Source organism: Strix uralensis, chromosome 12 (genome assembly GCF_047716275.1).
Source record: "Strix uralensis isolate ZFMK-TIS-50842 chromosome 12, bStrUra1, whole genome shotgun sequence".
Taxonomy (NCBI): Eukaryota; Metazoa; Chordata; class Aves; order Strigiformes; family Strigidae; genus Strix; species Strix uralensis.
The window spans coordinates 9,438,559-9,464,502 of record NC_133983.1 but is presented as its reverse complement, the minus strand read 5'-3'; the positions used below and the strand labels follow the sequence as shown (position 1 = coordinate 9,464,502).

Genomic DNA, 25,944 nt, shown 5'->3' with positions numbered 1-25,944 from the left:
TAATTCAGATATCCACAGCACAGGCAACAGAGCCTCAAGTCCACACTGGGTTTCCAGCAGGAGTGTTGACAGCAGAGAGGAGCAAAGCCCCAAGACACAGGGACTGATTACTGGTAGCCCTGCCCAAGCCCTCTTCTCCCACAGCAAGGCACACAGCTTGTTTCACTCTCCACAGAAACACAAGGCCTCTTTCTTTCCAGGCAAGCAACAAGAGAGGCCTTTTGGCAACTCTTAGCTGGCAAAGTATACACCGTGCTTCCCTGACTGACCCTGCCCGAGAAGAGGCAAGAAAAGTAATTCTGCAAGCCCCTCCTCTCCAGGATTTCTGCACTACACGGGTTCCCACAGAACCTGAGCCTCCCCCCTCTCCCCCTGCACATGCCACTGGAGGTGCTTCCAGCAAAACGCTCTGGTAACTCCCCTCCCAGACCACCTTTCCATTTAAGCCGAAAGGACAGTCCCAGAGGTCACCCTCAGGCACACAAGCTGCTTCGACTTGCTCTCCCAGTACTGCCCCCCCCCCCCCCCCCCCCCCCCGCCTCCAAAATCCCACCTGGTGGCTGGCCCACACAGTCCCGCCCTGCTCCCCTTACCTGTTGCAGCCCTTCACCCTGCTCCAGCCCGGGCTCTCCAGCACTTGCAGTCTCCATCTCCCCCTCCCAGCAAGGATCAGGGCAGCGAGGCGGGCAAGCGCTCCCTGCCAGGGGCGGCACTGCCGCGGCCGTCCAAGGTTCTGCAGCTGAGCTAGCTGCTCCCTCTGACCCCGCAGGAAGGCGCAGCTCTGCCCTCCGCTCGGCAGCGGCTCAGCCTCCGAGCCGAGCCTGCCGCCGCGCAGCCGCCGGCGGGGGCTGGAGGGAGCCGGCTGCCCGGCCATGCACGAAGCTCTGCTGCTCCTCGGGAACGGCCTCTTCCAGGCGAACTTACTGGGCTTCGAGCTGTACCTGGGGGGCAGAAGAGGGGAAATTATGTTTTGCAGCGTGCATTAACTATTCCCAGAGTTAACTGCATTTGACATTCTCTTCTTTTGGACCAAACTCGCTGTCTCCTGCTGGAGTTCTTAATCTTTACATTCACATCGTCTGTGCAGAAGCGAGTTGGTTTGTTTCTCCCTTTCCACCCCCTCACCCCCACACGGCCTCCCTAAAAACCCAACAATTAAAAATGTGGATTTTTTTCCTTTAATTCCCCTACATTGTGTAATTATATTCACATTAGGAATCAATCAACTCTGGTCATTACCATTAGTGATATGCTCATAAACCAAACACTAGTCGTGCTAATGAACTGAATGAAACATAATTTCTTGTTGTGTAAACTGATGCTCAACGCTAATCAGCAATAAATTCAATCAGACATTATTTACATCAACTGAAGAACACATTAAAGCCGGGTAAAGGGCAGTAGCTGCTCACGTCTGGGGAAGCACGGGCCCATGCCCGGGAGCAGGCTCAGCTGTACCGCGGCTGCAGGGGCCGAGGCCGCTGGAGGCCTGAGGGGACGCGGCCTCCCCGCGAGGGATCCCTCAGTGGCGGCGAGCGAGGGGCCGGCGGGCCAGGGCCCCGCGCTGCGGGTGGGACCGGCCGCCCCCGGCCCGCCGCCGTCGGGAGCTCCCGCCCGCTGCTCGCCGGTCGCAGCGGGGCCGCCGAACAAAGCCGAGGGCGGCCGCGGCCCCGCCGGTCCTTCGTCCGCCGCCGCCTCCACGCAGCCCGGCCGGCGGTGCCCGAAGCCGGACCCGGCTGCCCGTCCGGAGGCCGCGGCCGGCTCCGCCACTCAAAAAAATGGCGGCTGCGGCCTGCGGGCGCGGGGCAGCCTCAGCAGCCAGGTGAGCCCCTCCGAGGGCGGGCGGGCAGAGCCGGCCCCGGCGCGCCTACCCGCACGGGCCGCTCGCACCCGGGCCCTGGTTCCTCCGGCTTGGCCGCCCCCTCGGAGCGTTCTCCTCGTGGGAAACGCCCGGGGTCCTGCGGGTCGCAAGGCCCCGCATCGCGCCCTGAGGAAGATGGCGTCGCCTCGCCCGCCCGCCCAGGTGCGAGCCCCGCGGCGGCCGGGAGCACCGCCCGGCCCCGCCCGCCGCGCCGGCGGCCCCAGCCCCGTCCCTCGCTGAGGCCGCGCTGCGAGGCGAGACGCCCGCTAAAACAAAACGCTCCCTTGACACTTCCCCGCCTTAAACACGGGGCGAACCCACCGACGGCGCGCGGAGACGGCTGCAAGAACGGGTGCGCCGGGACGCGCCGTCCTGCCCGCCTCGTCGGGGCACCGCTGGCCCCCGCGGCGCTCCCGCTCCGCCCAGCCCCGCCCTGCCGGCGGCACCCGGCCCCGGGGAGGCTCCGCTTTAACGGCTCCGCTCCGGCTGCCCGCCGCGCCCTCCGGCCACCCCCGTTGGCTCCTCCGCGGCCTTTCCCCTCTCAGGGCCGGCCCCTCTCTTCTGACCGCGGGGGGGCACCGGGGTGATGGAGAGGTTTGGGGCTGTTTTTAAACACAGTCCGTCCGCTGAAGTAAATCACCCGGCGGCAGCCCCCCTCCCGCGGCCGCTCACACACACTCCCCTTCGTTTCCAGACCCCGCGGCCGGGCAAGCTCCGGGCGGAGCCGGGGCGGGGAGGCAGCAGGGCCCGCCCGCCGCTCCGGGGAGCCGGAGCAGGAGCAGGCTCCGGAGCCGGGCCGCCCCCCCGGGGCGCCGGCAAGGGCCCCCGGGCCCGGCCGAGGGCCGCGGGGACTTCGCTGCGGTGGCGGCTTTACCTCCAAAGCGCGGGTGCTGCGGTGCTCTCCCCTCCCCGGGGGCCTCCGGGCGGCCCCGCCGCGCTGCGCCGCGGGAAGCGCTGCCCGCGCGGGGCTGAGCCCGGGCCGAGGCACGTTAGTGAGCGGCGCGGAGAGGCTCGCTGCGCGGGCGCGCAACGGGCAAGGCTTTTCCAGACAGCCACGGCGGCGTTTTGTAACAGCCGCAGAGCAGTGATTTGCTGCGATTGGGGGTAATATAATTTCCAGCTGCACAATATTAATGAGATTCTCACAACCAGGGGAAAACTTTCAGCGGAAGGTGGCGGGTTTATTTGCTTCGCGTTGAGAGGGGGGCAAAAAAAAAAAAAGAAAGAAAATAGACGAGCATCAGCATCGTCAGCCCCCACACCTGCGGCGCTGGCCGGGGCACCCCCGCGTCGAGCCCGGCCGGGAGCGGCAGCGGGGCCCTGCGGGACCGGCGTCAGGGCGGGTGGGCGCAGGGCCACCGCCTGTTCTCTCGCAGCCCGGCAATTTCTGTTTCCCCTTCTGCTTTTTGCTCGCTTTGCCCCCTCGCCGCGGTCACGGGAGGCAGGAGCGGTATCCCTCGCTTTGCCCGTTCCTGTCGCTTGCGGGCGAGCTCTCCCGGGCGGGGGCGGCGGCGGGGGGCCCCGCGGGTGTGGTGTAAACCGGGGCGGGCCGGGCCGGGCCGGGCCGGGCCTGGCCTCGCCGGCGTGACGGGCAGGGAGCGACCGCGGTGCAGGAGCGGCTGAAGGCTTCAGAGGAAAGTAATAAAGTGTCTCGTATTGAGAGAGAGGCGCGCAGCCCCGAGAATCCGGTACGTGGGGCGTCTTGGGCAGGTTATAACTCCAAGTGACAACAACCCGACTGCCTTCCGCTATCAACCCTTCTTCATAAATCTCGATTGTTCCCTGCACGGCTCCCGGCCAGCGGCCGTAGGTGCCGAGGCTCCCGACGAGCTGCCCCTCTGCTGCGGGGCGCGTATCGCGACATGCGCCAGTCGGCAGACGCGTGGGAAAAAGCGTTTTGCCCCCCTCACCCCGGGATGACAGAGGCGCAGGTGCCGATACGCGGTGCTGGGTTCCCCTTGGAAATGAAGGGCCGCGGCCACTCCCGGCTCAGGCAGAGCCCGGGCCGGCCCCGCTCCCCTCCGCGGAGCGCGGCGCAACGCCGGGCTAGCGAGGCGTCCCCGCCCGCCCCGCGGGTCGCTTTCCAGGGCAGAACCTGTGAATAAAACGAGAAGCGTTGCTTATTGTGCTCGTATTAATCCGCCCCCCCCCCCCCCGGAGCTAATTAAATTCCTTGCTGGGAGGCGGGATTCGGTGCCGCAGCCGGGCGCGGAGCAGCCCCCGCACCCAGCCCCGCGGGACGTTTCACGGGTTTATTTCACATTAAAATTTAGATACAATGGAAATCCTCGTACGCACCTTTTAATAAAAGTAGTAATCTCTTCGAGTACTGCAAAATTATAGCATTTACATCTTTAAAAGACTGTAAACAAAATAATACTAGCAAATAAATCATACTAGCATCGAAGTATACATTGTCAGGTATTTTTAGACGGCCGTATAAAATGCGATCTGGTTTATAGAATATAATACAGATAAATGCTATAAATAAGTGGATATAAGAGTCGGCGGGAAGCTTCCTAGCGACGGGACCGCTCGGGCTGCCGACACCGCCCGCGGGGTTTGCGCGACCACGCCGAGCCGCGGGGCCCCGCGCGGGGCGGGTGGGGGCTGCGCGGGGCCCTGCGGCCGCGGCCGCACCCGCGGGAGCTCCCCCGCCCCGATCCAGCCCCACCACCGCAGCCCCGGGACAGCGCCGAGCCTCCTCCCCCTGCCTACCTGCATTGAGAAACCTTATTTCTGGTTAAGAAAAATAAAAGTCCCATTTAAACTTTATTGAATTAAAGCAAAAATTAATTTTCGATATTCACACATATATTACAGAGTAATAGTAAAAGTTCAATATACTTCCTGGCGTTTAGTTGGGCCACATTGTACAAGAGCAAAACAAGCATCAAAACATTTAGCAGCCTTAAATTTCACAATCACTCAGAATTACATAGAAATATTGAAATACTCTAGTCAGCCTTGGCTGTGAACAGTTCTTCGTGTAGAAATTTTTCCTTTTGCCAGCCAGTACACAGCAAGAATTGCATTTTCCCTTCCATCATGGCATCCACGTATTCAAAAATACTTTGCTTTTTTTTTTTTTAAAAGTTAAACTCAGAGAAAGAGTCAAGATTAATATGTTTTAAAAACAAAACTACAAAATATGCTGTAAAGGACAATGAAAACATCTAAAGTCTACTTGTGTGAGGCAGAAACCATGGGGGAACGATGGCAGATTACACCAGTGACACAGAGATGGGAACTAATTTTGTGGGAGGAGAGAGAAGAATATAAATGGGGGCTTGATCAATTATAGTGTCTCCCGCCTGTTGGCTGCAACGCAACAAAAATAAGTAGTAATTCTTCAAAGCAGATGTACACAAACCTAAGCAGGATTTAGCTTCGTTAATATTTGAATGTAAAAAGTCTGCTGTCCACGACTCTTTAAACCCAGCTACGACTTGGGAATTCGTAAGAGATCTCTCCCTTTTCTTGGATGAGCAGTGATTTAAAGCGGGAACACTAGAAATCCAGAGAATGTCGAGTACTTCCAGCCTCCCATCAAGTTTCCTCTCTCCAGTTTTAGATAAGCTCTGTCTCCTTTCTCCATCTGAATCAGGACTCCATTGCTAGCAGCTTCTCGGGTCACATCTTGGTCCCCTGCAAAGGCAGAAATCACTGGCCACCCATTTAGCATCAAACTCACCTAAAGAGCAAGATAAAACAAAGCCCTCCATCAATTAAAGTCAGACAACGACACCGCCGGGGCTCGCCTAGCAGGCAAAATGCTTAGTTAAGAAAGGGCCTCTTCTGACAGCTGAAACTCCAGCCCCATAAAAATGAAATACCAATCTGAACCCAGCTAAGGTACCTACTCTAAAGGAAGAAGCCTTTCACCGCTGTTTTAGACCGACAATCACATCAAAACACCCGGTGCATATAAAACAGGACATTGATCCTGTTTTGAAGAATTTCAATAGGGTGCCTGTGTTTTCAGGCTATGAAAAGAGGCCTGCTCGTACTTATTGAAAGATGGCTTTATGCGAAACCTCAGAGACAGCGAGGAGCAGAGCCACAGCCGCTGGAGTCAGCGCGTTTGAAGTGTATTCAAGAGGTAGTTTTCCTTTGTTAGGCAGCAAAGACAATATGCCACAACACAGTCAATAAGCCCTGCTCAGCTCGCATTAATGATCCCGGGACTGCATACCCCACAGTAATAATACGCTACCTGCCCAATCTAGATGTGTGAAGCCACTTACACAAGAACGGTGCTGTGTAGCTGTACATTCACCTTGGTGATGCGCATCGCTACGCAGACAGATTTCCCGCTAGGTTATGCTACCTGGCTTCAGGCTGCTATTTTATTATCCCTACCTGGAGGTGCGTATGCATCGAACCACATATGGAAGGCACGTATAGGGTAGCTGCATACACACACAGAGAGCTGTATTCCTTATCGTATGGCTGCCATAGGCCCCTCCCTGCACCCCAAATCCCTACGAAACCTTCTGCCGCCCGAGAGCAGCTGAGGAGCCCACCGGGGGCCGCGGTTCCCACCGGCTCTGTGCAGGGGTGCGCCCGCCGGCACTGCGCGGCACGGGGCAGCCCGGGGGCCCGGGCAGGCTGGGAGGGGACGGCAGGCGGCCGTCGGGCAACCACCTCCCGTCCCGGGACGGCTCCTGCGGGCAGGGGCCGGGCGGGGGCCTGCTGGGGCTGCGCGGCCCTTTGGGCACCGTCCCCCCGGGCGGGGATGCGCCGGGAGGTCGGCGCTCCCGGCGGCGGCGGCTCAGGCGCGCGGCCCCCGGCCCCGCCGGGCTGCGGACGCGGTCCGCGCCCTCCCGCGCTGCCCGCGGAGCGAGGCGACGGCGTTTGGGGCTGACCTGGATGGTTTGCCTGTTGTACACTTTCACCACGTGAAAATTGAAACTGTAAATCCCTTTCCTGGGCGAGATAAAAGTGCTCCGCTCCGAGTCGAAGTTGCTGCCGATATTCACTAGTACCTGGAAGGGAAGGGCACCGTCAGCACCTCCGCGGGGCCGCCGCCGCCGCCCAGCCCCGCTGCCCCGCGGCCGCCCCAGCGCCCCCACTCGCCCCCCCCACACACCCCCCCCCTCGCCACGCCGCGGGCAGGGCCCCGCGGGGCGGCGCGTCCCCGGCCCGGCCCCGCCACCTTCCCCAGCAACTTCCCTCCTGCGGTGGCGGCGCGCCCGGAGCCCCGCCGCCCCGCCGCGGCCGCCCCACCTGGTCGAAGTAGATGATCATGGTGCGGTTGCTCATCTCGGAGGGCTCGTGGTTGGTGCTGCGGATGGCGGAGAAGGCGACCTTGGCGCTGCCGGAGCGCACGGAGATGCCGAGCGCCGTGCCGGTGGGGTCGGAGGTGGGGTTGGAGTCGCACACCACGAGGCACTTCCCCTCCAGCACGATGGGCTCCGTCTCGTTCTGCCCGCACGCCAGCCACGCCGCGCCCAGCAGCAGCCCCAGCCCCAGCCCCAGCCCCGGGCCCCGCATGGCGCCGCGCTCCCTTCGCTCCGCGCCGCTCCGCGCCCGGCGGCACGTCCGGGCTGCGCTCCGCTCGCTCCCTGCCCCGCCGCGCCGCGCTCTCAGAGCGGGGCCGAGAGCGCCCCGCCGGGTGGGAAGCGGCCGCGAGGAGGCACGGGAGCGCCGGCACACATAGCGCGGGGCGGTGCGGTGCGGGAAGCGGCGGGGCGGCGCGGAGCGCTGCGGAGCCGAGCCGAGAGGAGCCGAGCCGAGCGGAGCCGCCCGCCGCGCCGCGCGAGGCTGAGGGAGGCTGAGGGAGGCGGCGGGAGGCGGCGGCGCTGCCGGGGCTGCCGGCGAGCACAAAGACGGCGCGAGGCGCGGCCCCGCCTCCCCACCGGCCCCGCGCTGGCGTCAGCGCCCCGCACCCGCCCCCGCCGCGCCCGGCCCAACCGGCGCCCGCCGCGCGCCGCCGCCGCCAATGGCCGCGCAGTCCGTCTCCTGCCACCTGACGCCGCGGCTTTTGTTAGGCGGCGCGGGCGCGGGCGCGGGAGCAGGTGCCGAGCAGCCGCCCGCACCGCACCGCACCGCACCGCGCAGGTAGGAGTGCCGGGGCGCGGCGGCACGGCGCGGGGCCGGGCCGGGCCGGGGCGGGGGACGCGGGGCGGGAGAGCACCCGCGGCAGCTCGGCGAGGAGCGGGGTGTCGGGCAAAGCCTGGCCGAGGGCCCGGGGGCGGAACGGGGCCGCGGGTCCCTGCGTTGCGCCTGGGCGAGGAAGGCTGGGAGGGAGCGGGGCAGGGGCAGGGGCAGGGGCAGGGCAGGGTCCTGCCGCCGGCGCCGAGCGGCAGCGGCCGTGCTCTGAGCCGCGGCCGGGTCCGCCCCCCCGCGCCCTCCCCGCCGGAGATCGCGCCGGGTCCGTTCCCCCGCCCGGGCTGTCCGAGCCCCGCTGTCTCTCTCGGCCGCCCCGTTCATGTCCCGGGGAGGAACAAAACGCAGTGCCTCCGGCGAGGCTTCCCGAGCAAGAAACTTTGCGAGCACGCGGAGACCTCTCTGGGCGTCAGAGCCCCCGGCCGTTAGGGGAGGGCCCACCCCGGGGCCGGCACTGCCCCGGGCGGCCCCGGCCGGGAGCGCGGTTTTAGGGCCGGCGTGATTCCCTAAAGTGGGCAGAGGCTGCTCTGTCGTGGTGGACATCTGACCAGTGTTTCCTCTGGAGGTGCTGTCAAAACATCATCACCCGGGATTGAGAAAGAAGAGGTTGACTGATGAGCCATTAGAAACAAACCACTGGAACAAAATATTTTTCTAACTGGCAGATCTGTTTGCAAACTTCTGTTCAGAGATAAAAACTTATATGGAGTTTGTAGCATCCTCTCTGGGAAACTGAATAGCAGCCAAAACTGGGCTCCAGTGCAAACCATCATGCCTTTTGGTAAAGGCTTTAATTTATTTTACTGTGCTGTTCTGATTATGTGACTCATCAGATTTTTACCTGGCAAATTGATCTCTCTCTGAAAACAGCTACAAACAAAACTTCGTTCATATTACTGCCCTGCTAAGTTAAATGCGTGTCTGTAAAGTTGCTCAGACAGGAGTCTGTAATATCTGAGTTTGCCCGTGGGTTGGTGCTGGCTGGGTCTAGGGGACAGGCTGTAGTTGCAGCCAACGGCATCAAACCTGCACTTTATTTTAGACTTTCAGCAGTAAAGCAGTCTGGAAACCAATGTAATGGCAAAATGATTACAGGGGAAGGAAACTGGTCAGAAAGGAGTTAGGAAGATAAGAAAATAGAAACAAAAACTCTCCTGAGAAGTAGAAAATGAGATAAAACTGAGTGGGCGGAGCCACCACCTGTTAGAAGGTGTGTTACGTTTTACTTCAAGACATAAGTTTATGACTTATAATGCATTATTACTGCCGACCTTCTTAACTGAGTCTGAAGTCAGAATCAGAAACTTTTTAAAAAATAAAATTAACATTTCTAAGTATTTCTAAACGGTACTAATAAGGCTAAAGCAAATGACAATCAGCCAAAATGAGCATTTTGCATCCTTGTCAGTACTGGCAAAATGATGTGGGAAAATGGAAACTGAAGGAGCACAACTCTGCCCTTTTAAATTTTTTGAGTGCTTGACTATGTGTTCTTCCAACATAATGGCTCTTTTTTATGTAAAAAATATTTATATATTTCTCTTTTAAGACACTTCTTGTGCATGACAGAAGTCAATTCTCTTGTGCTATAGGGCTTTTTATTTGTAGCTTGCTATTCAAATCCAGGAGGGGTTTCCCTCCTGAGCTGGAAGTTGCCCTTGATGTTTTGTGTGATCCCCCTGGGAGGAGGCAGGGTGGGCCTTCCTCCCCTGCCTGCCTTGACCTCTTCGCAGGCTCTGACGGATGGAGTTAACAGAAGGAACAAGAACAGATGGGCCTGGAAAAATGAACAAATCTGTCACTTTTACCAGAAGCCCTAGTCCTCACTTACGAGGTGGGCAGGCAGGAAAGGGGGAGCATGCAAAGTTTCCTGTGCCAGACACCATCGTTGCTGCAGACTATCAGTCTTGCACACTTGACTAGCACTGTAGCACCCAGCCTCTGCAGTTCTGGCTTTAATAAAGTAACACCAGCCATGCAAATTAGACATTACTTCATTTTCATTAAATGTCACATGCGGCGCTAGGCAGTTATGTTGATTTTCTCTGTATTGACAACAGCCTCTCACTCATACTGGGAACAAAGAAGAGACGCTCAGCAGGAGGACGTAGGTACTGATATATAAGAACACGGCGTAATTAGTGATGCGTGGCACAGAGCTCCCAAGCTAGGAGTGCAGATTTGAAAATCCAGATGTTTACAGAGAGCCAGGAATTACATTACCCCATCTAATTACAAACTGCCTTGTTAATCAATGTCATTGAGATACAATAGTGCAATTGTCATTCAGATACGATGGGAACAGTGTCACGGTATTAACAAACTGTAATAGATGTTTTAGATATTAGACTGAAACTATTTGTCAGGCAGAGCTCATTGTTTGATGTTTGCTTTTAAGAAATACTTTAGTGGATACGGAGAAAATATGCGAACTGTCCATTGCAGTGTAACTAGCCGTGACCTTGATGTTGACAGATTGACCACAGACTATTAGTTTGTAGAGCTCCCCTAATGTTTCACCCATGGTAATAATCTGGGGAGAAAAAGATTAATGGAATGATCCTCAATAAGTTTCTGAAAGACTGCTTTAGAACTGGTTACTATCCTGCTTAGATCATGAGAGGGTTGCTCATTTTGTTCCAGAAAAAAAATACAGAGAGGCCAAAATAACATGGTTTCTACCTCTTACAGAAGCAAGTTCAAAGCTCAGAGGTACTGAACCATTATCTGTAGAAACCAAAATATAGTTTAGCTACAGAGCAGTTTAAATCATGAGCAACAGCAACATTACCTGCCCTGCATTACACTGTCAGTGAGCCTTAATCCTGTTTTAGGAAAATCATCTTTAGAAACTCAGTCTCACTAGACATTTAACTTTAGCTTCACTTATGAAGAAAGCCTCTAAGGGGGGCAAGCATAAGCTTCTCTGAAAACAAGCACAGAGAAATCTACTGGAAACCTTTATTTTTCCTTCGAGAGAATAATTTATCAAGACTTTAGCTAGCTGTGGATAAAACCAGCTTTTCACAGACTACTTGCCTTCTGATTTAATCTTTCTTGAGTAAGAAATGCAAGGTCTGGCCCATAACTGGGTAACTCATACGAAATTCAGTTTGTTCACAATTCTGAAAATGCAGTTTGTTCACTGCTATATTAGTTTATGAAGTATAAACAGCAAAAAGCAATTCAGGGATTTATATATGCCGATATAAACTTAAGCTACTTGTCTTCCCAAACATCTGCTGGGATTCTGTACAAAGTCTGAAGATGTGTGAAAATGAGATTTAGAGCAAAACAGCTCTTGCTGATCCATATTGTGCTCTATCTATAAGCGTCTGATTTGCTGTTGTAAGAAAGGTTTGCATGTATTTATGGTGATTTGCTTATGGTGTCACCTTCAGCTTCCCCAGCAAGCAATTAAGGTATCTCAAAGAGCAGGCTGAGTTCAGTGAAAGAGTGCACAGCAGGAGCAGATGAACTGTTAAGGTGCCATTCAGCAGAAATTATCTGTAATGTTCCTCACCCTGTAGCATAAGAAAGGCCACAGAGCCTTGCAGTGCCACACGCCTGCCAGCGCAGGTGGTACACAGCAGAGAAAGGACAGAAGATGGCACAGACAGGCTGCTGGTTCAGGTGCCAGGGGAGAACACCACCAGGCCAAGGGAATTCTCTCCTGATCACTTGTGCATGCAGGAGAAAGATGGCATCACTGAGGGTAAAACCCAACAGTAGCATGGACACCTAAAGAGTACGTATGCTTTCCAAGGCGTGTACCTGAGAATAACTGCCAGGTGATCATTTGTGTACGTTCATATCCAAACGTCCTGTAATTTTATTTGATCAAATGAAACCAGATTGCTTCCCAAAATTAATCATGCACTCCTTCCTATAGAAAAATAGTTCTGATTTTTATTTTCAGATCTCACTTCTGGCCAGAGAATATCGAACAAAATAAGCTTAATGTATTCCCTGTACTGTCATGTGTTTTGAAATGTTCAAAAAGATTGTGATAAAAAGTTGAAATAAAAATTCACCTTTTGCAGTTCGCAGTCGTGGCAAACTTCAGTCTCAGAAGTGGGAATTCTTGATGGATATGGGCAGTTGCAAACAGAAGGTCAAAGGGGAAACTGTTACACAGCCTTCACCAAAGTGGGGATTGCAGCAGTAAATGAATATTAAATTGTCTACCTTGAAGGATCATTGGGCTGCACACATATTAGGTTTTGTATATTTTGAAGAACAACACGGTTTATTAAGATAATGTGGATAATGTCATCTGCTGCTTTTTATTGACTGCCTGCAATACAGTATTTGATTTATAATCTCCTGTATATATATTACATAGGGCAGCTTCAAAACTGGGAAAGAATATTAGCTCGCTGCTAAAGATATCTGGAAACACCATCCTTGAGACAACTATTAAACATTCTGGTTTATACAACCATAATTGTCCATATGTGTAGTATAGTGCTATCAAGCTTTTAAAAAGTAACATTTTCTTTTTTTAAAAAGTAACATTGGACTTCAGTTTTACCTTAAGAGGTGTCTGCTTTCCAGCTAGATCTCTGTTGTATTTACTGATAACACGCAAGTTAATACATTACTTGGATGGGATATCAGCAGGTTTTCTTTCAGGTGCAAAAAATTCCTAAGTGACTGATGATGCCAAGGTCGGGAGCTTGATTTGTTTTTCCTGTCATAGACTTCTGTCAAAATAAGTGCATTGTTTCAAATAAATAACTCAAACTGGAAATTAGTCGCCATTCAGATAGGTAATTATATTTTAACAGGGCAAAATCCCAACTCAAGCTGCCAGAGAACACTCAGCTAAAGCCAGCATGGGTTGGAACAGCATGTGTGCTTGCTGAAATTGTAAATGTGGCCACCTCGGTCATGCTGCCTCTTCAGACTTAAAAGAATTAAGACCAAAGCTGCCCAAATGTTAACTAAAACTCCTAATAATTAGGGGTTATTAGGGGCTGTTGGCTGGCTTTATTTTCTACCACAGTACTCTTGTAATTGTGGATTCTATTTATACACAGAATTAAGAGCTCTGTTTGAACAGGTAATCCAATCTCCTCTGTGTAATTTAGCCAGTGATTTTATTTCTTTTCTGGCCCTTAATTTTGGCTGTGTTTCAGGATGTACAGTGAAACTGCAATACTAAAACTAATCTCATTCTATATCTTTTATCTGAAAGAATAAACGAAGCCACCTTACAAATGCTGGGTAAAATTCTGAATTTACTTTTTTACTTACAGAGGAAGCACCAGAGGTGCTGAGGGGAACTTCTCTGTGTGCATCCTTCCCTCTAGTGGCTGCTCTTCTCAAAGAAAAGTAGCAGCACTTCTGTATTAGGTACAAAGTGATGGGTGTAGGATGGAGGGAATCTCATGATGAGCCATATCAAGACAGAGATACAAGAGCCATGGATTTGACAATATTATTGTGAAAAATGCAATGTGTTCTTGAAAGATCATAGTAATTGTGATCACTCACATGCAAGACCAGCCACTTCAGAGACTCTCACACCAATCCTTTTTGTTGGTCTGTCTTGTTTTCCCATATTCCCAGTGCTTGCAGGACTCATGGAATTAGAAGATGCATCAGTAACAGCCCATAAACCAGCTGTCCCTCTTGTATTCTTTCCACAGATGTTTCTCCTATCCACTACATATCTTTGTCTGTCATTTTCAGCAGCAGTAAACCCACATTCAAGTCTCCATGTTCATTGCTTACTGTTCTGCTGTTCCTGCTCTGGGATTAGTGCCTATCATACAGCCCAGCACCCCTTCGCAAATTGCTATCAAAGTGATGAGTCAAAACCGTGACTGTTAGGAGGATGAGGTGGCTGAGACAGCACTGCAGAAACACAGCTACCCCCGAGTAGAAAACAAGGCTGCAGGGGTACAAACAGTACATGGAATATTTCATAAGGACTTGTTTCTTGTCTGCATGCAGCAGTGAGTTCTCACACGCAATGAAGTCAATGCACTGTATTGCATCTCTGGCCAGCTTTTCCAGGCATTGAACCAGGGACTCTGTGGAGTTTAAACACCTCAAATAGAGTGGGTAGGCTGCAAAAAACAAACAAACAAAAAAAAACAAACCAAAAAAACCCCACAGAGGTGGAGAGAAAACATTTCATTTATGTCTCACATGCATGCCAAACTGTGAGAGTTTTCCAGTCCTTCAGCTGGAGACATCTCTATTCCTCTCTGCTTACTTTATGCTTTACTTACACCCTTTGCTTTCTTCCATTTTTACTAGTTTTATAGCAGGGTTACTCTCTCCTGCCAGACTCCTTTATTCTGATTCTGAACAGAACGGTCTAGGTTCTTGTAATCTACAGTAGCTGGGAGATTTCCTTAACACTGGTCATTTACTGCTCTGACAGTATAAGATAACAAAGGCTATTAGATACCTCCCCTTTTTCACTGCACATATTGGACATATGTGGTACCCGGCACAGAAGCTATTACAAGGCAACCCCAGGGTGCATCTCAGGGCACACTTCCATCAGAAATCAAAATTTGACAGGACAATGATGACTATCAGATCTAGGGGGTTAACTTTTAACCATAAGTTACCAGCAATTAAAATCCTGATATTAATATTTCATTAAGGGCTCCTCCTTCTGAGTAACTAATTTGTTATTCAACCAGTTAAAAGTGTCTATAGCCTTCTCAGCAGAATTTAGACCAACCCATGATTAAAGAATAAATCTTTAAAATAATGGATTACTTATAAGATCTTTGAACTTCTACTGGGGCAATTCTCGCTGCATTTATTTCTCTCTAGGTTTGGCTGGAAAAATTATTAGTAGTTATGTGTATTTTCAGCAAAAAAGTAAAATAGTAAATTCCATCAAACACTGACTACAGCTACTTTTTATCATAAAATTTTACAAATTCCCCACCAGTGAGCTCATTAGTGTAAATGATAGAGCCTTATCTCAGGTTTAAAGTCAGCATTTTTCCTTAGCTACCAAACAGCCTGTTTTCTTTCATGACATGGTAATGGAGGACTTTACTCCAGAGAGCAGGGAAAATATTCCTCTCTTCTTGCAGGGCAATCGCATAGGGCTGGTAAAAACCAAGCAGACTGAGTGGGATTTCAGTGCTGTCGGTATCCTTCTGGAAGGTTTTTCTAAAAGGAGCAGAGCCTTTGCAGGGGGGAGACATGCATATTGCACCACAAGCCTGTTGTGAGGGGCAGATGTCAAGGGACAACAGAGGAGGAAGGCTATTTCTAAAGAAAATAATAGGCTCTCCCTATTCTCCCTCACTATTCTACCCTCCAAAATCTTTGTGACATACAAGCATTACATGACGTACACGTTAGTATCCCTGGATAGCATCAGTGTTGCTCAGCACACACTGGTACTTCACCAGAGCTGGGAAACTGTGGAGTCACGCTGGCAACAGGCACACGCAGTGTTGATTTCCTCCTCACTTTCCACAAGCACCTGCAGAGGTAGTGGTAAGAGGAATGGGTTGAGCTCTTAGAGACACTGGCAACAACAGATAAAGATAACACTTAAAAATTTTCAGTTGAAAATGATGACTCCAGATTACTTCAGTGGCAGAGAGGGGAAGGGCAAGGCAAAACCCTGAGTACCAACCAAATTCTCATGACTTAAGGCTGGAAACAACTAGCATAGTAGCTGTAGGGTAAACCTGTAAGCCAGCATACGAACACTGTTCCGTACTGCTTATTGAACTCTGCTTTTTATGCATTCATCTTGCATTCATCACAGTACATCAAAATAACTCTCATGAACACAGTCAAGGGCTGAAGCTGGACTGTACAGAGGACTCACCATGTTTGGGTTAGCTGTTCAGAAGAGGGGAGGTCATTATGTCCGGTGTTCATCTGCTGCTTTCTGAAATTGTAATATAGCAAATTTCCATCTTCTGAACACTCCCAGTATTTTAAAGAGTTGTTTGTAGCTCTGAAAGAGAGCCCCATTCTCCAGTACTCATTCAGGCAAAATCCCATTTGGCTCCTGGCAGCGCTGGGGAGAGCCCAGCTTGTGTCTGCACCTGTGGTGCCGAGCGAGTTCCTGGTGAGCCAGGCCCCTGGCTGGGGGCAGCGGGCTTCAGTGGCCCTGCTCCCACCTTGGCGGCAAGCAAGCTGCAAGGCAGTTTGCTTGAGTGACACAAGAGAGAAAATACGATAGCTGCAGACTGGAGAGCCTTTTCTGGTGAAACACGAGCAGTCTCCAGCAGTGCAACAAACAAGGGTGTGTGGACACATAGACTTCGTAAGTTTGAGTTAATAAAGGCTGGAGGGACATAGCTGTTTGTGCCATAAACTCAGCAATGATTTACGAAGGAAACATTCTGTCCCTAGAGTCAAGTGCAATCTAGTTCCAAAAAAATCCTGAAAGAAATTAAAATACCTTAATTTGGGGAGGAGAGACTGTGTCTCCTAGAAAATTCTTCAACTCACTAATTGGAGCAACACATTTTAAATATTAAGCTGTGAAACAAAGTGTCATTATGAATTTGGCTTGGGTCAAACAGCACATTCCCTCTTCTCCATTCTAGATTTCTGATCTTGCAGCAAGCTGGGCCTGTTTCCCCTGCGTGGGCAGGTCACCCCCACGACAGCATCCTTTGGAGTGCTGATTCCCTGTAAAGCTCCATCCAAAGCCTATCAGGCTCAGAGTCTATTTTTTCTTTCATCTTCTCTCAACCTTGAATTTACCTCACCATGCCTGGATTCGGATGTTTTATGTCATTTCTGGAACTGCATTTGCACTACAAGATAAGGGGAGAAAAAGAATAAAGAGAATTGCTTCACATGAAGGGCGGACTTTTAGGTTTCCATTTTTTTCAGGTTCACAGAGCACAGGGAAGTGCCTGTATGTGGCAGTAAGCTCTGGGCCTGCTACAAGACTCAGGGGAGTGAAGAAGGGATTTTTTTATTTACTGAGCATTGCAAGGATCCCCTCAATGGCATCAGTGTGGATTGTGACTGGGGTATGTAGGCAGTTCTGCTCTTCCCCAAGGGCCAAATCTACTTGTTTTGGAAACTGCTGATGTATGTGAACTTCAGAGGAGATACAAACTGCACTTCATGTAGTTGTGGCTACTACTTGGGCCACATTCTCATTTACACTGGAGTAATTTTTGCATATATATTAAATACCAGAGAGGTGGAAAGAATTGTTGATGAATATGAGAATCCAGTTCTTCATCTACACTGCCTCTGCATGTACATTTCATCCCCTGAAAAAAAAATTCCAAGTTAAGCCTGTCACAAATATCATTTTCCTACATATTCCTTCCTCTAACTATACCCACAAGCAGATTGTCCATCAGTGCCACCAGCAGCTTGTGACAAACTGCTGTTTCAGTAATTACTGAAGGTCTGTATTACATTTGTGATACTGTTCACCAGAGGGGTTCAAACCTAGAAAGACAGGCATCATAATTTTTCTTTTGAAGCTGAGATCAAGTCTGAGTCACTGGGCCAGCCACTGACTGGCTCAGCAGATCAGCAGTGGCACCAAACATATTGTATTTATTGAATATTACGGAGGGGGAACAATGAGGTATAGGATGGTAACAGCAGTGATACAAAGGGAGCTAGACAGCACTGGATAAGGAATCGAGTCAGGTATTGGCCAGCCACCAGGATGAGCATATTTATAACAAAGATCATTTGAGGGTCAGAATCAGGACATAAAGGGAATCTGCTTTGTTTGCAGTCCCCTATATTTGGAATGATCCACACTTCATCACCATCGTTCAGCACATCTTTAAGGTACAAAAATGCTTGTGTATCTACCAAGATTTTAATAAAAAATATGTTTCTTTTTGCACTTGATGACTTTTTTATTCTTTTAGCTTTTCAAATAAATGACTTCTTCATTTGGGTTATGTAAAATATTTACCTGTGGAGGAGCCTAGCTGCGTTCAATGACTCCGCACCACACCATTTTCCTATAGGGTCAGCAAAATTCTTAAAGGGCTGGATTATAAAAATGGTGTGCCGTTCCATTTGCACATTGCCTTTCCTTTATCCACAGAAACTTACTTCACTTGCCTAAGCCATTTGCATACTAGGTTTTATTTACAAATTGGCAGTAAAGTGCTGTAGTCTCTTTGACAGTTTGCAATTAATTGCACACAATCTGTTTAGGCTTCAAGATGCACCTTTCATAAATGATGATATATTCCAAAAGGCAGTCCAATTGGCTGCTTTGCATATTGCATATATTTTTCATATTTCTGAGACAGGACATATGCAAAATCATTTTACTGTGGCACAAACACAGGAAAGATGATTTGGAAGAAAGGCCAGAGGCCAGAGGTTCTGTTTCTAATTCTCCCACTCACCTGCTGCAGACTGTGGGTAAGTCATCTAATATTTCCCTGCCTTTCTTCTGCATCTGCACAAGGTTGTTTATTCTTCTAAGAGCTGGAATTCAGTGAATGAAACTCTAATTTATTATTATTAATATATTCCAATAAATGGTTGCAGTGCTTTAGCACTGCTTTGAAGTCAGTCACATAAGCATTAAAGAAATAGTGAATTGTAAGAAATGGCAGTTCAGTCCATCTGATATGCCTTCATTGAAATGTTACTTGTGGGATGACCGCCTCAGAACAAGAAACTGATAAAGGTGTATGTGCTAAATGGATCCCAGAGTCTCAAGAAGCTTCTTCTCTTTTCACTCATCCATTGCGTAAAGAGTAACAGTGAGTCATGTGGCCCAAATCACTAAAAGCAACTTTTACAACAGAAAGCATTTAATGTTCCAGTAAATACCTTATACTGGCATCATACCTATCACCATTCTTACAACTAGCTTCTATCCACTTTCATTATTCTCTCCTTCCTCCCACCCTGTCTTACTGTCTTAAATTATGGGCAACTCTTGGAAAAGCGACATACACTTTAATTATACATGTAATACTATAATTGAATCAAACTACTTTGTTTCCCCAAAAAGCTATTCTTTATTTGCTGGCAGGCTGCTTGTTTGTGATCCTAGCATTGTCAGTCACATCAGGAAAGCCATCTTAGTCATAAAATAGCTATTGTAGAGGAAGTATTATTGGTTCTGTACGGGGCTCTTCAGCAGTAATTATGTACAGCTTTTAGTACTTTTGAGAGTCGCCCAAGCATCATTGATACAAACCATTTGCAATGACATGCAATGATGCCTGTACAGTATTTTTACAAGCAAAATAAAATAAGACATTTTGGTGGTAACATGTAAATTAGCCTTGAGGCTTGCAATGCAATGCTCATCAAGTGTGTAACATTTAATTACAAGACCACTGAGCATGAGTGAGGTCCTCTGAGCTTTTCATCCCCTCAACAGGAAGATTCTCCCACTGAACTGACAATTTGAATCCTCTCATCAGATGTGGAGTGAATCCACCGCTCCCTCAGCAGGCCAAACTGGCATTTAAGGGACCTGATGTCTTTCAGGACCCTATTTGGTGAAGTACTTCACAGAGCTACTGGTGCTTGAGATACCTTGTTGAATCCCATCTGCGAGGAACTGAGAACTGCAGGCACGAGGTACAATGTACCACCAGCCTGTAACCAGAAGGAGTTGCACCTGAGGTAGAAGAGCTCAGTCTGGGCCATTCTCATTTCTACCTTAATAAACAAAATTGTACTGCACTTCAGGAGCTACGTAATGTGCAGTGTCTTCATACATTCATGCAGAACTGGTCGCTTCCGACATCCCTAAGTGTACAGGAGCATAGGAAACCAGCAATTCCGTGTTCTGCACTGAATCAGTGCAGTTTGCATCCACTTGTGCATGGAAGTATGGATTAGATTTTTCGTTTGGTTTAGCCTCTAGCATAAACAAAACTAAATTATTGTCTCAGCCTTTACTTCTAGATGTTTCTGAAAAGGCAATGAATGTTTTGTTATGGGGTCTAGGTTTCAGGCTGGGTAACTATTTTCTAATCTTGGACTCTGATATTCATAAGGTGGCTGGTGTGGCCATGGAATGGTAAAACAAATGCCAGAAGACATAAATACATGGACATAAGTTCTGCAAGCACATTCAGAGCTATATAACTGCCTGCAGATACCTTGCAATCCTCCTGTTAGGGTTGCCAGTGGAGCTGCGTGGGAGTCTGCTGACAAAGTAGAGGACTAGCAAGTACCTAAGAAGATGCACACAGAGGTTTCACTTGTTCATGGTCTCTCTCCAAGACTGACCATGCATGACATGTAATGAACAATCTTCCTCCCTCTGTTTCTTTCTCTGACTGACTTTCCCCTGCCTCTGACAAACACCTTACATGCTCTTGACCAGTTCAGAGCCCAGTGACTATTGTCCGCAGATTTTGGGGGCTTGTGAGCCAGGCCCACACCCCTGAACCAGAGCTTCTGGTCCTCATCCAAAAGAAACAGGACTGCAGCAAAGGTGGGGGAAAGGGACAACCAGGAGACTGGACTGCCAGTCCCTGGCAGCACTCAGACCAGAGAATGATGTGCAGAGGTCTTGGCAGCTGGTTACCTAAATACTGTATATATTGTGAGCTTTTGATTGGGGCTCATAGACTCTCTGTTAACATGTTTTGGTTTCTGGCTGTATACATTATTCTCCAAGTGAAACCCTCAATGAATGCATGTGTGGGTATTTTTCATAAGTAGCTCTACCAGCTTAGAGACAAAGCTAGAAATGGACATATGTGGAAATTGCAAAGTATCTCATCCACCTAAACTCTGGCAAACATTTACAGCTTACTATGTTTTGCCTAGTCTAATAATGAATGTTGTAATTTCATATGTGTTTTCTTAAAGTCATAAAGCTTGGAGCTACATAAATATGTGCAAAATTTGGTCTTTATTTTAAAAAAGTGTAGAAAGATTCTATCCACATTTTTAGTCTCTATCTTTGATGAGCCACATTAAAAAAAAACCCAACCAAACAAAAAAAACCCAAAATAAACCACTAAACCAGCAAGATAAAGGGGGAATGAAACAAATACTGTTTTAAAAGAGTAAACTGCATAACAGTCTAGTCTTGCTGAAAATTTTAAGGGCCTCCTCATTTTTGAGTTTTGAGTACTTGAAGTTGACAAAATCAGCATGTCAGGAGCAAGGAAAGTTTACAAGAATTTAATTACAAGAATTGATTGAAATTAATTGAATTAACTTCTTGATTACAAGAATCAAATAGAAAGTCGATTAGCCATTTCAAAATCCAAAATTGATGCTGTTTTCAGGTATGCTTAAGAAAGAAAACATTATTCTGTAGGCTTGCTGGAGATAGGAGTTTGGTTTTCAGTATCTATGTAGTGTAGCAAAAGTATTCGCTAACTTACTTGCTACAGACAACATGTGTGTGTGTTGTCCCAGTTCTCTAGACGCTAGAAAATGAGAAGCCTGAGGAACTGGCTGCCCTGCTGGATGTGGCAAGAGATATGACTTGATCTGGAACAGCTACTGTTAATGTTCTGAAAAAATCTGGCTTCCCAACACTGAAGTGTTACCTTTTTATGCAAATAGTAGCTTCAACAGCATGCTCAATCTTTGCTATTTCATGATTAGTGTTCTCATGTCCAATCAAATCCCCAGAGTGTCTCCGTGTAATGGCCATTTTGCTCAGTCTCTTCAGTAGGGAGGTCTATTTAGCAGCAGGTTTTCAGCAGACCAAAATGTGGAATCAATAGCCTGAGAATAATCTGCCCACTTGTCCTTATGAAATATTTGTATTTTTTCATGCAAGTTCTAACAGACCAAATGACTTTTCCAATATGTAAAGGTTTAGTGCCTCGTATGGAAATGCATCAACTACACAATTGCCAGTACACATGATAGGATCTCTCAAGGTCACTAGTGAATTGACTGAAGAGCTTCAATAAAGCTTTAAAGTCAAGTCATGCAGATACAGAACACCCACCTAAATGGTTACAAATTGCCTGTGAGTGACTGCAGCACATAGGTGGGCATGGCCTGGGGAGGACACGCAGCTTTCCTCTCAGGAGCTCACTCCACACATCTTACCTCCCATCTGTTACATGAGACAAAAATCAAAAACCTCTCTGCTCTCTCTGCTGTATGTATACCTTACCTAGAGAGGGGACACTGATGCCAGCCTCCTTTCTCAGTTGTTTTTACCTGCCTGCGTGGTTGCAGCCCAGTGCAGTACCTGACAGCAGCCCACTCCTCAGTCTGTCCCTCGAGCAGAGAGCAGGGGCAGGGGAGTGCCTCTGCACGGACATTAGCATTCTCTCCCTCAGGTATCCTCTCTGGTTTTAACTGTACCACAGGACCATTTTTTCCTTCAAAAAGTAAATACAATAAAATTATTATTATTAATAATTGTAATAATAATGGTGATTTAAGAGGACTTAAAAGCTATTCACAATTAGTTTATTTTCTTGACTCCTTTAATATAGTCACAAGAATACAGTAATCTCCACATGTCTTTTCTGATCTGGGATATATCTGTTCTTATCCTGGCTTTCAAAGAAGAAGCCCTCAGCAAAGGGTCTGAGGTTACAGTTTCATTTTTAGCTTGGTTTCCTAAGGAAATGAGGGTCATGCCATTGCTGTTTGTCTGTCTGTCCTTGTTTTTCTCTCATATTGCCTTACAGGAACTTTTGAGCCTGTCAAGTCAATCCTAGCCAGAATAAAAAAGCATTGTAAATCTCAAGAATAAATACAGGCCTGTAAGACTTCATGGACACTTTTGGTTGGGGAGCAGAAGGAAGCACAACTTAGAGCTCTCGCTGAGCAAAGGTGAGGAAAATGCAGCTGGTGCCATCTGCTTGGCAGCAGCCAATGGGCAAACCAAGACCGGCCACTCATCGGCATGAGGCTAAGTCTGGACAAGCCAGGGAGGGCAGAAACGGCTTCTTGGCTGGTGAGGGTACAACAGTGAGAGCTGGGTGGTCCCATGAGTGGGAGGCTCCCAGGAGCACAGGGCACCTCTCCCTTGCAGGCATGTCTCTAGTCCTTCACTTCACAGCTGTAGTTAAAATTCTGTCATCAAATTCTGCCTTCCCTGCCAAAATAGTCAGGTTGTTTTGCAGATTACACATGGCAATACCATTCCTGTTCTAGACAGATTACAATTTAGGGATATAAATTATATTAAGTCCTAAAACCTACTATCTAAATTTTGAGTTACAGATGGGAATATAATCTCACTCTATCAAACGCATCCAGCTGTTCTTGGATAGGGCTTGATCTTTTTTTTAATGTAGCTCAAGCAAAGCTCTCGCTGAGTTTAGTGATGCAGGACCAAACGTGGGCTGTGCTGCTTTGTATTTGGTTAGTAGCACTTGACTGGATAACGCAAGCACATTTTTTGTATATACTTCATATGTAGCAGCACTGTGTGGTAGGCAAAAGCTGTGAGAGAAATCCCCACAAAATAATTAAAAAACCCAAACAGTCGATGGTAGCAAAGAAAAAAATTCACCATGAAGAAACCACAAAATCAATAGATTATGAAAGTTACTCTGAGGCTTCCACTGCTATCATCTCAAGGCTTTATTATCAAATATCAAAAAATCATTACTGTAATATCAAAACATTCATAATAACAATATAAAACCTCCACTCAATCTGTTCCTGCAGGGATCTGATCTAAAAAATCCACAAGAAAAAAATAATTGCTGTGAAAATGGCAGTTAGCCAGTTCAATCATTCTGCCAACCTGGTTCTATAATTGTACACTAGCCACTGCATTCAGTGCCACCACTATAGATAACTTCAAAAGAATTGCTCAAGCAAACAAACTATAACCAAACCAGACAAATAGGAAGCCTTTTAGAAAAGCTCACAAGTGCTGTTACCAGGTGCTCTATTCGTGGCTTCATGTCTTTTTATACTTAGCATAACTGATTCTCTATCATTTAGAAATGATAACTTATAAACCCTACCTTGTGTCCTCCTGCAAAAGACCAGTTTTTAGCAACTTTAATGTTCCTTGGATTTCCTTACCTCAAAAGCAAGAGGCACTCTAGATGGCATGGGAAACCTTCATCTTTGCTGTCTATGGGAATGAAGTTTTAAGGAAATCAAGCTTCTACATGGAAGACTTCACTTGTTTGAGACTAATTCTATGCTTTTTGTGCATACTTATGCATAGTACTTTCAAAACTAACATAACTCCTTTTTGAACCTACAGACAAACAGCTTATAGTTCATAATGGCAGTATTGCAGGGGGCAGAGATGGGGATCATTCTCCATTTACTACTATGACAAGAAAAGGCAAGAAAGCTTTCTGGTCCAGTTCATCCTGGGTGATCTGCTTCATTCTTGTCTGACACCTGAAACCCCAAGTCTGACCTGAGATTTATAACCCCACTCAGCTCTTTGTAGTGCACTGTTGTATTTAACAGATACTTATAAAAGCCTCCTGTACTTGGGGACAAATCACAAATATACACTAGTAACAGATGTGTGTCTTTTCTTAAGCTTAAAATAAGTAAAACTCATTGTAATTCCATTGTAACTTGTAAAAATCTATACCTCTTTTGGTGTGACTTTCCTCCTGAACGTGTGGGTAGCAGATGGCCCTTCTGAATCCCAGCAAATGTATGGAGTTGGATGACTAGACCAAAACAAGAAGCTTTAAAAATTGAGGGATGTACACAGGAACAACAGGGTTAAACCAGGATGCTTTCAGTTGGACAAGCGCATGTGAGCTTACTCTGTGATTTTATACGTGGGAAAAGTACCCAAAAATGAGATCTTTGTAGGTGAGGAACATCAAACCAAAATGCCACGTGAGCAGAGTACAGATCTGGCTTGTATATATTATATACTGCCTACATGTCCTTGGCTTTTCTTCTGCTACAGGCAGACTGTCTGAAGTCACCCTCCAGCCTTTCAGCTGATAATCTACTTCCTGACAATAACTAGCAAAAGACTAACATTGCACTTGGCTCTGCAGTAGACTCAAAATAGCCCACAGGCACGGCGCAGGGTCAGCCTGCTGCTAGGCTGTTTGTTTATTTTGGTTGACATTTTCCTTTGTCAAGAATCTGTTCCTTGTTATTCAGTACGTACAGCCCTGCACATATCCTATCTGTTTAACTGTCTTTGGATAAAAGTGGGTATTTTCCCATGTCAATAAATGTTCTGGTGTGAAGCTGTGAGCTGGCCTCTGAGAGAACCACCCCCTGCTGAGTATCTCACTCCTGCATTGAGTTTTCTTTGTTAATCATGTGCAAAATAAGAAGGCTTTCTGTCTAGCAAAAACCCATCATTAATTTTTCATATGAGCACTAAAGTCTTGAACAGAATCCTTGAGTGGCTTCAAAGAAAAAGGAATTACAAAACCAAAGAGCTACATCTTCCTTTTTCTCATCTTAGTTATTTGATATTTTAAGAAAACTTTTTAATGCAGAACTACAGTTCTCTCAGCTTCATGGTGACACATTAATTCTGAAGACTACATTTGACCTTCAACTTTGTCCTTCATTAGGAGGATTACACCTAAACACTCCTTCATTTTACTGCAAATGAGACAGATGCAATGTGTATTCTGTTCGGCCCCAGCATTAGGATTATCCCAAGAGTGGCATTTATGTTCTTGCAGTTCCTTGGTATAAATAAATATCAAAGTAGGAAGACCAATCTGTACTCCACTAGGAATAATAAACTAAAATAATATGGCACTGATTCTGTTTGGGTTGTCTAAATGTGTTTTTATGATTGTACATGTTTATGGCTTTCTCACACAGCCACCATGAATTCCAGGCAATTAAAAAGGACATGAGTTCTGAAGCATTTTAAAAGGGGCTTTGCTTTTCAAACGGTGCGTATTAAAAGTAGAATACATTTTTTTGACAGAGCTACTGCAAAGTCAACAATCACACATTTCCCCTGCTCCAAATTTCTTCCCTTTCTTCTCCCACCTGAAATAACTAATTAGAATATTTCTGTAAGTTGAGAAGAAAGGCAGGGAAGGATTCCTTTTATGTTTGTACATACATTAGATGCATTGCTAGCTTAAGACTCAGCC

The 25,944-nt window shown here is 48.1% G+C and overlaps 1 protein-coding gene and 1 long non-coding RNA gene across 2 annotated transcripts in view; one reads left to right on the top strand and one right to left on the bottom strand.

The window, feature by feature from the left end:
* Positions 1–4,614: 4,614 nt before the first annotated feature.
* CBLN1 (cerebellin 1 precursor) lies at positions 4,615–7,679 on the bottom strand. The gene is made up of 3 exons (XM_074881793.1): positions 7,091–7,679; positions 6,730–6,849; positions 4,615–5,555 (listed from the first exon to the last, which is right to left on the bottom strand). The coding sequence occupies exons 1-3, from the start codon at positions 7,355–7,357 to the stop codon at positions 5,358–5,360; spliced, it is 585 nt and encodes a 194-aa protein (XP_074737894.1). The 5' UTR covers positions 7,358–7,679; the 3' UTR covers positions 4,615–5,357.
* A 202-nt stretch (positions 7,680–7,881) lies between these two features.
* Positions 7,882–25,944, top strand: part of LOC141948843 (uncharacterized) — a 34,940-nt gene continuing 16,877 nt past the window's right edge. The window contains exon 1 of the long non-coding RNA XR_012630563.1: positions 7,882–7,924. This is a non-coding gene — a long non-coding RNA (uncharacterized LOC141948843). The remainder of the gene's footprint in view (positions 7,925–25,944) is intronic.

Bases quoted from the DNA above. Each gene is read 5' to 3' on its own strand.
- CBLN1 (XM_074881793.1), bottom strand. From the start codon at position 7,357: ATGCGGGGCCCGGGGCTGGGGCTGGGGCTGGGGCTGCTGCTGGGCGCG. The intron at 6,850-7,090 runs GTGGGGCGGCCG...CTTCCCTTCCAG, and splicing joins TGATCATCTACTTCGACCAG to GTACTAGTGAATATCGGCAG. The intron at 5,556-6,729 runs GTCAGCCCCAAA...CTTGCTCTTTAG, and splicing joins ACAACAGGCAAACCATCCAG to GTGAGTTTGATGCTAAATGG.